At 31.5% G+C, this 12,389-nt stretch overlaps 2 protein-coding genes across 3 annotated transcripts; both read right to left on the bottom strand.

Annotated features, from left to right (window-relative positions):
• Positions 1 to 1,215: 1,215 nt before the first annotated feature.
• On the bottom strand, positions 1,216 to 4,377 carry LOC100256979 (elongation factor 1-alpha). Of its 2 annotated transcripts, none has more exons than XM_002284928.5 (3): positions 4,119 to 4,377; positions 2,559 to 3,048; positions 1,216 to 2,472 (listed from the first exon to the last, which is right to left on the bottom strand). In XM_002284928.5, exons 2-3 carry the CDS (start codon positions 3,018 to 3,020, stop codon positions 1,591 to 1,593), a joined length of 1,344 nt encoding a protein of 447 aa, XP_002284964.1. In that variant the 5' UTR covers positions 3,021 to 3,048; positions 4,119 to 4,377; the 3' UTR covers positions 1,216 to 1,590. The 2 variants fall into 2 exon arrangements, with proteins under 2 accessions (XP_002284964.1, XP_010651131.1); XM_010652829.3 differs by having other exon boundaries at positions 2,559 to 3,041; positions 4,119 to 4,316.
• Positions 4,378 to 8,563: 4,186 nt separating this feature from the next.
• On the bottom strand, positions 8,564 to 10,717 carry LOC100255250 (pentatricopeptide repeat-containing protein At2g27800, mitochondrial). Its single transcript, XM_010652830.3, has 2 exons — positions 10,519 to 10,717; positions 8,564 to 10,266 (listed from the first exon to the last, which is right to left on the bottom strand). Exon 2 carries the CDS (start codon positions 10,082 to 10,084, stop codon positions 8,756 to 8,758), a length of 1,329 nt encoding a protein of 442 aa, XP_010651132.1. The 5' UTR covers positions 10,085 to 10,266; positions 10,519 to 10,717; the 3' UTR covers positions 8,564 to 8,755.
• Positions 10,718 to 12,389: the final 1,672 nt, after the last annotated feature.

The raw sequence follows: 12,389 nt of genomic DNA, 5'->3' as shown, positions 1-12,389 counted from the left end.
TATATCAAAAACTTAAAAATAAATAAAAATAGAACTCGTAAAAATAAAAATTGAAAAATGGTTTTTTTTTTTTTAATAAAAGTAGTAAAAAAAAAAATTTAGAGTAAAACTGAAAAGGAAAAAATATATATATATTTAAAATAAAATCGAATTTCCTTTTCTAATAAATTGAGTTTTTTTTAATAAATTATTATTTTTAAATAAATCTTTTTTTTTTTAGAATCTGAAATCAAAATTTTTAAATAAATTTGAACTTTTTTTCTCTTAAGTTTTTATAATTAATTTAAAATATCTTTTTAGGATAAAACGGGGATAATTTAAAAAAAAAAATTGTAATACTTTTCTAAATAAATTTGCGAATTTTTTTTAAAACAAAGATTATTTTGTTTTATATAAATATTTTCTAATTCAAACAAAAATTGATTTTTGTCAAAAAATAAAAATAAAAGATATTTTATAAATAACATTTTTTTTATTTAATTAAATAAAATTTTGGGTCTTTTTCAAGTCATTGTCACATGCAATCAACTAACTGTTTAAAAAATATAATGTGTCATCTTCATAGGTATTTTTGTCTCTTAAAAGTTAATTTCAAGGTCCAATTGAAGCACAACTCTCCCAAAAGATAAAAAGGAATCTTTATGGTGTGATGTTATTGGATGGGTTGACTGAAATTTGCATAAGCAACCTATTTCCCATTAGTAAAAAAATATTATTACGAGAATCCATTTTGATAAAACATAAGATTCTGTGAATGAACTTCTAAAATAGCACTATCATATCATCTCCCCTATTCTTTCACTTGAATAGCGATAGCTATGTATTGTTTATTTGTTTCCTATTTCTGGTACAAGGAAATTTTACTTTAATCATTGTAAACCTCCCTCCATGATACACTAGAAATATTCAGATTTCTGGAAATGAAGCTCAGCTCTTGACAAAATTTTGCTTCAATAGATGGCTGTAGCTTTACACTGATATAATGTACTGCACATTTTACAATGATACCAGCAATAGTATTACAAATGAAGTTGAATCAGTGCTGAATTTCAATTAAACCATCTTCCTAATATGCCATAAGTCTGAAACAAAGCTACATAAAACATTTGAATACTTATATGGTTATTTTGCTAGATGGTATATAGACAGACGATACAGTCAAACAAGAGCAACATTTCCAATATCAAAATGGGCAGCCAAAATTTGATCCAAATATTACCTGAAAGCAGTTATAAATAAATACTGATAAAACGGAGGATAAATTCATACCAAACACAAAATGATGCTAAAAAGCAATGTACCGAAATCCAAGATCCTGACAATAAACAGAAATTGAAATTGTTTATCAACCAAATGAAGCAACTCATCTGAGTACTGTAAAGTGACCAAAACAATAAACGGCAGCTATAGCTTCCACCTTCTATCAAGCACCCAGGTCTGCGTCCTTGCAAGTGAAATTAGAGAACTGAAATGAAAATCTCCAGAGCTGTACCCAAAACTGCCAAAATCAACAAAACAAAATCGAAAACAAATAACACCAATTAAAGACATAACTAGTCTATCTAGGATAAATATCCTCAAAGGCACATTTCACTTCTTCTTTGCTGCAGACTTGGTGACCTTGGCTCCAGATGGATCCTTCTTCTCCACGCTCTTGATGACTCCAACAGCAACAGTTTGACGCATGTCACGAACAGCAAAACGACCAAGTGGGGGATACTCGGAGAAAGTCTCCACCACCATGGGCTTGGTGGGAATCATCTTAACAAACCCTGCATCACCATTCTTCAAGAACTTGGGCTCTTTCTCAAGCTCCTTGCCAGATCGCCTGTCAATCTTGGTCAGTATCTCAGCAAACTTAACAGCAATGTGGGAGGTGTGGCAGTCCAGAACAGGGGCATAGCCATTTCCGATCTGACCCGGGTGGTTCATGATGATGACCTGGGAGGTGAAGTTGGCTGCCTCCTTAGCAGGGTCATCCTTGGAGTTTGAGGCAACAAACCCACGCTTGAGATCCTTCACAGCAACGTTCTTCACGTTGAAGCCAACATTGTCACCAGGCAAAGCCTCTGGGAGAGACTCATGGTGCATCTCAACAGACTTGACTTCAGTTGTCAGTCCAGAGGGGCCAAAGGTCACCACCATACCGGGCTTCAGGACACCAGTCTCCACACGTCCCACTGGGACAGTTCCAATCCCACCAATCTTGTACACGTCCTGAAGAGGGAGTCGCAGTGGCTTGTCTGTGGGCCTCTTGGGCTCATTGATCATGTCCAGGGCCTCAAGAAGAGTTGGGCCCTTGTACCAGTCAAGGTTGGTAGACCTCTCTATCATATTGTCGCCCTCAAAGCCGGAGATGGGGACAAATGGAATCTTATCAGGGTTGTATCCAACCTTCTTCAGGTAGGAAGAAACTTCCTTCACGATTTCATCGTACCTTGCCTTGGAGTACTTTGGTGTTGTGGCATCCATCTACAAACCCATGTGATACAAGAAAATTAGTTTCCAATGTTAACTACTGAAACAAAAACATGGGTATGCTTATTCATGAAGCTCACCTTGTTACAGCAGCAAATCATCTGCTTCACACCAAGGGTGAAAGCAAGCAGTGCATGCTCACGGGTTTGTCCATCCTTGGAGATACCGGCTTCAAAACCACCAGTGGTGGAATCAATAATGAGAACAGCACAGTCTGCCTGTGAGGTACCAGTAATCATGTTCTTGATGAAGTCCCGATGACCAGGAGCATCAATAACAGTGCAGTAGTACCTGGTGGTCTCAAACTTCCACAAGGCAATATCAATGGTGATACCACGTTCACGCTCAGCCTTCAGTTTGTCCAACACCCAGGCATACTTGAAGGACCGCTTGTTCATTTCAGCTGCCTCCTTTTCAAACCTCTCGATAACACGCTTGTCAATACCTCCAAGCTTGTAGATCAAGTGACCAGTGGTGGTCGACTTGCCAGAGTCGACATGGCCAATGACGACAATGTTGATGTGAACCTTCTCCTTACCCATTATGAATTTTTAGCAGAAAAACTGAAATCTGATTGAAAAAGTTAAAGATCAATTTCATGAATCCATATCATACAGCAATCTAAAGCCAAATATATATTTTTAGCCACACAATTAGAATTGCAAAACCTTGTCAACTCCATACTTGAAACAGAAAATAAAAACCAGTTTGATTCAGAATGACAACAAAAACTAAACTTATTGAAATCCAGTAGATATGCCAAGGTACAATAAACTAAAAATTACCAAAACCCTATACCTAGGAAAGAGATACAACATATAATCATATTTTACTATTATAAATACTTAGAAGAATGCAAGATGATATGAGAAAACTAAAACAGTAACAAGCAAATTAAATAAAATCCAATAACATAATATTTCCATCAAAAACTAGAACCGGATCTGCATTACTCTATAGTAAAGATCCAGCCCATAAATTACTTTATTCACTTCCAAAAAGAAAATAGTATAAATAACGAGTCATGCCGATCTATAACAAACAATATTCAATTTTTTTTTGCATGATTCATAAAATTGACCAACTAAATTTAGTTTAACCCCGCTAGTGAAGCTGAAGCTTTAATTTTCTTTTTCTTTCGAATTCCTCACCGAGCAAATAGATGACATATGATAACCGCTCCAGATCTGGAATTAAAAACCCAAATCCGAAGCAAAAACCGTAATCCAAAAATACTAAACGAGCAAGTAGGCCTATGAGATCACGCGTTGAAGAAGAACAATAGAAAATTTTAATATATCCCAAACAGAAAACCTAGACACATCCAATTACGAAAAAAATTCAAGATCGGGGATCCACATAATCCATCGTGATCGATACGAAAAAACAGATCTAAACATATGGATCAGAAACAAATCCAATACTTCAACTCAAATCAAGCAGTACACACATACAAAGAAAACAGAAGCAAATTCCAAACTTGTTCATCAAATCATTCCACATCCAGATTATCCAGAATATAGATTATATTAACAGAGATAAGGAATTCAAACAAGACAACAATGATAATATTATTATTAATATCATAAAGAAAAACAATAGAGAAACCTTAAGGAGACAAAGGAACAGAGAGATCTGACCTAGAAGCTGATAGAAGAAGAGAAAATCTCTCTCGCCTTCAAGCAGAGGGAGAGAGAATGCCAATTGAGAGAGGCTGAGCTTGCGGGAGGTCACTCTTGCTTTAAAGTGGCTAGGGTTCCCCAGTGCGCTTAGGGTTTCTCTTTGAGCCGTTGGATCTTTAGCTTTCCATCCAACGGCTACCATATCAGCCTCATTTTTCGCCCTTGGGTGCTAGGGTTTGCTTACCCTTTTTCATGAATTTTTATTTATTATTCATAATTGATGATTTTTTTTTTCCCCATAAAGCTCCCCTATACCATATATAAACCTTTTTTTCCCCCTAATTTAGGTTTATTTTTCATTTCTTTTGGCCAATTAAACCTCTTTTGATTTGAAAAATACCAATTTGAAAAAATAAAATTTGAGCTCCAAATATTTGTGACTTAGAGTCTGTTTGAAATCAATAAGCCTTTTTAGCCTAAAAAATATTTTTGAAAAAAAAAACAAAAAACAGGTGTTTACAAAATTTAAGAAATATTTTTAAAAATATGAAAAATCATTTTTAGTATTGAAAAATAGCTTGTAATTTTTATATAAAAAAAAAACACTAAGATGTTTGCCTTTGTAGCTTTTTCTCAAAGCAATTTGCTTTTCATCTATAAATTATTTATTTTTCTATTTTTTCATAACTTATTATAAATTTTTTATTTAATAGAAAAATTAAAAATATTTGACTTTTTTTTAAATGGAAAAAGTAATATGTTAGTTTTTTTTATTTTTTAATACTTAATATAAATAAAATATTATAAAAACAAACAATCTAATACTTAATACTCTCGGACAATATTTAGTTTTAAGTTCTAGTTAGAATTAAATAAGAAAACAAATACCAATTATTTCATTTGATGGTGATTTTAAAAAGTATTTTTGGTATTTCTTAACATAAAAATTTTATATTTCAAATATTATAAATGTTATAAATACTTTCTAAAATTGTTGTCAAATACATTTTTAGAACTCATTTGATAGTAATTCTATGAAGCATTTTTAACACTTGAAAATTTTTATAATTCAAATATTAAAAAAATTAAAAACGTTTTCATAAAACATTTTCACTAAAGCATTTTAAATAAAAACAACACTTTCGAGTAAAAATGATGGTAAAAAGACCCTTAGTATATAATATGGTACATTTACCTTATCTCGTTACTTTCACGAACATTCATATTTAACTATAGTTTAATTCCTTTTGTCTACTATATGGAATATGAAGGGAAAATAACAAGGATTAATTTTGAAATTATTTTATAATGGGCCTATGGGATTGTGATGGGGGCACAACCAATCACCCTATTATTTTATGAATTGTTTTTGTGCTTAAATTGAGAAGTTCATTAGATATTCAATTCTTGTCACACTTGCTCCATAAAGTAGAATCATTCTTAAATATAAAAAGTGAAATTTGTGGAGTCAAATATAATGTTTGATAACAATAATAATAATATATACAGAAATCAACAACGAATCAGCCTTGGTCGGCCACCCCTCTCCGACCAATTAAAGGTATCAACGAGGAAAAGACAATGGCAATTACAATGTTAAAAGTAAAAGCTAGCACTAGCATTTTATAACTTCATGGAAAGCATGATAAAAATAAAATTTTGGACAAAAAGAAATTCCATTTTTTTTAACTAGTTTTAATTATATTTAATTTTTTAAATATTTTTCATAAAATAATTAGACATAAAATCATTTTCCTCAACAAACCAAACATATCATTTCGCTATGTTTGGTTCTCGAAAAACTTGTGGGAAAATGTGAGAGAAATAAAACAAAAAAGAAAAATAGAAAAAAATAAAAAATAAATTTTAATTTTAAAAATTATTTTGATATGTTCCTTCAAACTTATTTAATTATTCCATTTATTATATAAAGATTAAATAATTTATAAATATATAAATATTTGATAAATTTAAATTTTTTTTTTTTACTGTAAAATCAAATATAAGAAAATCATTTATTTTAATTTTTTTTTCCTTGGTATTTTGCAGCACCAAACATAGCCTTTAATTTTACACTCATAACATGTCCTTTAGGTTTACATTGATGATCAACTTTTTTCTTTTTTCTTTCTTCAATGTTAGATTGTCGTCTATGTGGGGCAGGGCCACATGTAGCCTATGATAATACCATTGGAAGCCCAGACAAAATTGGTAAATATGCCACCCCTTCCATTCTTCAACCGAAAATATTGCCTTCCCTATGACTTTTCTTTCTTCAATGACTTTTTAGAGCATTTTTAATGGTAAAAATACCTACTTACGCCTTGAGTTAGGTATCATTGTATCTTTCCACTACATAGCCTAAATCTTAGAAGAATTTAGGAGAAAAAAAAGTGTTATCTTTTTCTCTTTCCCTTCAGACCTACTTTTTGAATGTGAGGAACGCCATATGGCTGACTAAGCATTCCATATCAGGGTCCTATGCACCAGTTCTTGTAACCAATCACTAAATCGATAGAAGTCAAGCTTTATTTCAGGGTAATTCAATTCTCAAGTGCTCATATTGACTTTTATCACCCGAAGATCCAAATATTGGCTTGAACCAATACAGTTGAGGAGCTGAAAGAAAGGGAGAGGAAAGAGCGAAGAAAGAACCATCCAACAAGGTACACTAAACAAGCACCAAGTTCCTCCCACCAGTAGAAACGTGTTTAATAACTCAATTTAAAGACTAAAAATGAATTTGGTAACTCAAGTTAATGACTCATAAACTTAATAACTTAAGTACAATTTAATTTTAAGTCATCTTAAGTTGTTAAATGTTAGGTTTAATAAAAAAGGTCAGGGTTCAAAATCTCCATTGAGACTGGTACAACTCGGCCAAGTCGTATCCACCTCGACCATGGCCGGTACTGGACCGATACCCGAGTTGGATATTTTGTCAAACTTGTGAACAAACCTGGTTGAATTGAAGATAAATGAACAGTCTCGAAATGAATCCCATGGAAACTTTGAGACAACTCCAAGATCATGTTGAGACTAAGCTATTTGGGTAATTGCAAATGGAAAAAAATGTAATATTGGAGTAGAAATTGTGGAGAAGATGAGAGGATCAAAACCCGCGAAAATGAAAAATACAGAGAGTTAGAAGTTAGAACCCTACATCTTGGAGTTGCTGGCAAGATTGAAGAAGCATGCTTGCTTGTTCGAATAGCCCAAGTTCCTGTTGGAGATGGAAATGAGCGACATGAGAAGGAGGCAGAGTCGTCAAACTCCGACACCACTGCTATCGACGGTGAGGTGATTTATGGAAGTGGGAGAAAATAGAAAGTGGGTCTGATGAGTAGCTGCTTGAGACTTGTGGCTTTAGAGGAGAAATGGGTATCTTGAGAGAGATAGGTGTTTGACCGTGGACACGAGGGTTATAGGTATCTAAAGAGATGAGGATTTAGATTTTAAATAATATGAATTTATTTTTTAAGTAAATAATGAGTATTTGGGTTTTAAATAATTTGATGAAAGTTATAATGATAAAAAATGAATAATGAATATTAAACTTATAGGAAATGAATATTTATATAAAAATTAAAATTAATGAATATATTTTATAAAAAAAATTATATTTATTTTTTTAAAGATGAATCATGGTTTTATTTTTTTAATAATTGAAAATATATTTTAAAATTTTCAAAATATTTAATTCAAACAAATTTTTATTAAAAAAATTTACCTTTTATTATTTTCATCTTCAATAAGAAACATTTATTATCAAGTGATTAAATTAAAATATTTTTAGAGATTTTTAATATTATTATAAATCATCCCAAAATATGTTTTTATTATAATTTGAATAATTTTAATATAATAGAAGTTTATTTTATTAATTTTTTACTCTACTTATTTGTATTTAATTTTTTAATAAATTTCATAATTTTTTTAAATTATTTTGACCTCTTAAATTAGAATTTTTTGCGTATCACCTTATACCAATCTGAGATACCGAGACTGATGTGCCTCAGGATCTCTCGAGTCAATGACCAATACTGCGACTTTGAACTATGAAAAAGGCAAAAACCATCTAGGTTGCAGAATGCAATTCCTCTTCGGTTCTTAACTTCACAACTCTTAAACCATGAATATTATATACAAGTATATATATAATCTGAGCAAAGTCTTCAGTAAGGAAATCTGATAGCTCCAAAAGAAAAAACAGGAGAAAATGCTAAGGAAAAGAATAAAGCTCTCCACTAGAACTCCAGACAATACTGAGATCATGATGAGAGATGTTTAACTCACATAAATCAGTCTCATGTAAGTACTCTGAAGAAATTTTAATTGATATTGAAATTAGAGGTCAAAGAAAGATGATATTCTGGTAGGCAAAACATGTTAATTTCATAGTCCCTGGGAAAACCATACTATAACATAGTTAACAGCTACATAAAACTAATTCAGATTTCAACTGCTCGAAGTAATATACACTATATTCATAATTTATTTAACTCCTGAAAAAGGTTAAGCAAGGACTAACAACCAAACTCAACCCTCCTTAATTTGGAGGTGAACCCTTTTCATAGATAACATCAACAATAGTACAGATATCTCCACATGAAAACAAGAACACATCATCGATTCCATTTGGAGGACCCCAGCTCTCAGTGCCTAAATTGATTTTGGTTGTTTAATTTTCCAAACTCTTGTTCAAGCAATGATAGCAGCTTCTGGTAGGTATGCCCATCCAGAAGGTCTTTCACTTGCAATTCCTTTAACAAACTCATGGCATCTTGCGTCCTTCCTTGTCTACAGATCTGATCCAGCACTGTCTGGTATGTAATGAAATCGGCTGACCTTTGCTTTTCAGTCATCTCCCAGAGATAATTCACAGCCTCATCAACCTCTCCACAGAGAGCCAGAGCATTCACAAGTGAGTTGTATGATTTACTGCTCGGAACAAACCCTTTCCCCTTCATTTCATTGCATAACTTCCTAGCGTTGTTTGTTCGGTCTTGGGCACATAACCCATGGATCAAGTAATCATAGGAATGTGAGTTGGGCAGACAGTTATAGACCACACCCATTTGATGGAATATTCTAAGGGCATCATTGACATGAAGGGAAAGTACATACCCTTCGATCATTGAATTTAAAGAGAAAACATCAGGTTCAATTCCATCATTGACCATTTGCTTGAAAAGGCATCTAATAGTTGCCATATACATGTGGTTTATATAAGAATCGCTTCTCCTACTCAGAAATGCTGCAAAGAGAAGGTTATACGTTCTAATAGAAGGCCTACAATCCAAGTTACTGCAACTTCTCATATGCTTAAATATAATGGCTGCTCGGGTCAACTTCCTAGCTTCTGTAAGAAAATATATAATGGTGGTGTATAGAGCCTCAGAACCAATATTAGGCTCAGAAAGCAGTTGATTCACCACATCATCCATTTCCTGGTACAATTTTGTAGTACCAAGCTTCTTTATGATAATGTGATAAGTCGAAACATCATGCCTGAACCTAGGCTGTTGTGATGCCCAATTGAATATCTCTAGACACACTATAGGATCTTCTTGAAGATTCAAAACCTCACATAATTCTCCTGCACTGAATCTTGGAAGGAGCTCTGATATAGCTTGGTGAAATTGAGCTTCATTGAGGCAAGGTTTGGCATTGGCTTTCAACCTTTTCCGAGCTCTCTTTTTGAAGGATCTGAAGGCTCCACTTGAGTAAGAACAATAGAATGAAAGGTGGGTGTATTTGTATGAATTGGACCCTATCTGAATTTGAGTAGAAAGTTTTTTAGGATTCGATGTGTTATTAATCTGATGCAAATAACATGGAAAATCCAAGGCTGAAGGTGTATAATTTGAGTAAATTTTGGAGTATGGAGAATAATTTTGACATGGGTTTCTAGAGAAAACTTGTTTTATAGAATTTCTGCTAGAGCAGAGACTCCTAAAACATTCCCTACGAACACAAATCATAGTCTCAAACACTGAAAACAGTCAAAGTTCATTGACCCTCTGTTTGGTTGCTAAGAAAACAAAAGCGGAACCGTATGATTTCAATGGGAGCAGAAACACAAACGATCTCACTTAAACAAAAACCACACAATCAGACGCGGAATACAATGAATTCAGTGGCACTCAGTTTGGCCATTAAGAATCTGCAGGAAAACAGAAGATTACAAGATTTTAAATCGAATATGAAACATGGCATTCAAATTCCCCAAGTTCTTTCGTTTTCTTTCACTTTCTCTTAAATCAAACCAAGGGTAAATGAAATCAAATTAGGAAAATCGAATTAGGGTTCCGCATCTAACAAAAAGGTTTCTTTTTCTCCTTGGTTGAATTGAAGTGAAATGAACACGGTGAAATCGAAATCAGTTAGAAAATGTGAGAAAAGTGAATGATCTAACCTCCTCGAGTATTGCAGAGACCAAAACGACACGAAAGATGTCGTCGAGCAGAATCTACAGTATGGAAGAGAGGATTTCGCAAGTGGAAGTTTCAGGTTGCGGGCTTGGCTGGCCGATCAGGTCTCCGAACCCGGCTTAAATCTCCTTTTGCTTCTCTTATTTTAAGGACACAATTTCACTGATGAACAAACAAAGTAATGAATAAATGAAAAACGATAATTTTAAATATAATAAAAAATTATTAAAAAAATCGTGATAAATTGAGAATTTCAATATGAAACATGGATTTAATTAGGTGTCATTTGCGTACATTTCCCTCCTACGTAAAATACAACAATTATTACTATTTTTATTTTTAAAATAAAAAATATATCTAAATTATTTTTCTTGTATCTTAAAACTTATCGTTATTATTATAGCTAACTCAACACTATTAAAAACACATTTGGTAATAATTTTAGAAAACTTTTTTAATCTTTCTAACACTTTTTTTTAAAGTATTAAAATGGTTATAATTATTTTCTAAAATTATTGTCAAATAAGTTCTAAAGTTAAATTCTTATTTGAGATTACATCTTTTCAAGTTATAGAGATGTTCATTGTCATGGTTCTCATGGATGTGAATACGGATGATAATAGGACATATTTTTTGTAATACACACCCATCTAGCATTCAAATAGAAATTATTTGAGATAAAGATAAACAAATTGAATGCAGATTTATGAAGTTTTTAAAAACCTAATATGGGTTTAGGATGATTCAAGCATGACTTTGTTCCATATTGCCCTACCTCATTACATTATTTTAAATAAAAAATTATTTTAATTGATTTTTAAAATTTTTTAAAACTTTTTAACATAAATAAAATATTATTTTTTATAAAAATAAATTATAAATATTTTTCTTTATCTATGCCTCATATTTATTTTTAATAAATTTTAAATTTGAAAAAAAATTTAAAAATATATATATATATAGGTTCACACGTTTCTCTTTAAAAAAATCTTGAGAGAGAATCAGAATAGATATAAATAAATGTGACTGGTTGAGATAGAGTGACCGGTCCAAACTCACTTGTTGTCATCCCTACATGTAAAAGCCCATCAAAGATTTTCCCTGTATTTTGGGCATAATTGCTTGTTTTTTACTATATTATTTAAATATCTAATAATAAATAATAAAATTTAAAATTTTGAGCAAGACTATTTATTCAAGGAAGTTTTATAAAGCAAGATATAGAATTAAAAACAAAAATAAAAATGAGTGACTACATAATAAAAAATAAATCATGTACTTGAAAAAAAAAAGTATTAATGACATCATATTTAAAAAATAAATGAGAATGAGTAAAGAAAGGTTTGTTAATTTATATATATATATATATATATATGTGTGTGCGCGCGCACGCGTGCGCGTTAGTAAGTGTATAGCCGCCAAAGCATGTGAAGGAATATGAAAAAAATCCAATAAAAAAAATTAGTATGTGAATTTATTATTTCAAAGCTTATATAAAAATCAAGTAGAGATTCAAAATCAAATAATTGAATTAAACATAAAACTAAATTAAAAAAAAAAAGGGATTAGATATAAGTAACATCACACTTTTTGACACCAAAATTTATGATAATAAAATTATTTTTTAACCAATTTTCTTATATAAAAAAATAAACATCACCTTGGTATTTTGCCATAACATTTACCGATCTTAATTTAAACTCATTATTTATTTATTTTACACTAAATTTGTAAATTTCTTTTAGTTAATTATTTTTTATATAGTTTAAATACTTTTTTTTCTTTTATATAAAAGCTTTTTAATGAAAATCAGAACAAAAATGACCTAATTTGAGCAAGAAATTTGTGGATTAAA

The sequence above is a fragment of the Vitis vinifera genome, chromosome 6, assembly GCF_030704535.1.
Source record: "Vitis vinifera cultivar Pinot Noir 40024 chromosome 6, ASM3070453v1".
In the NCBI taxonomy this organism is placed as follows: Eukaryota; Viridiplantae; Streptophyta; class Magnoliopsida; order Vitales; family Vitaceae; genus Vitis; species Vitis vinifera.
This window is presented reverse-complemented; position numbering and strand designations above follow the sequence as displayed.

Excerpts from the sequence above, each read along its gene's own strand:
- LOC100256979 (XM_002284928.5), bottom strand. The coding sequence starts at position 3,020 with ATGGGTAAGGAGAAGGTTCACATCAACATTGTCGTCATTGGCCATGTC. Across the intron at positions 2,473-2,558 it reads TGATTTGCTGCTGTAACAAG|ATGGATGCCACAACACCAAA; the intron begins GTGAGCTTCATG and ends ATGGGTTTGTAG.
- LOC100255250 (XM_010652830.3), bottom strand. The coding sequence starts at position 10,084 with ATGATTTGTGTTCGTAGGGAATGTTTTAGGAGTCTCTGCTCTAGCAGA.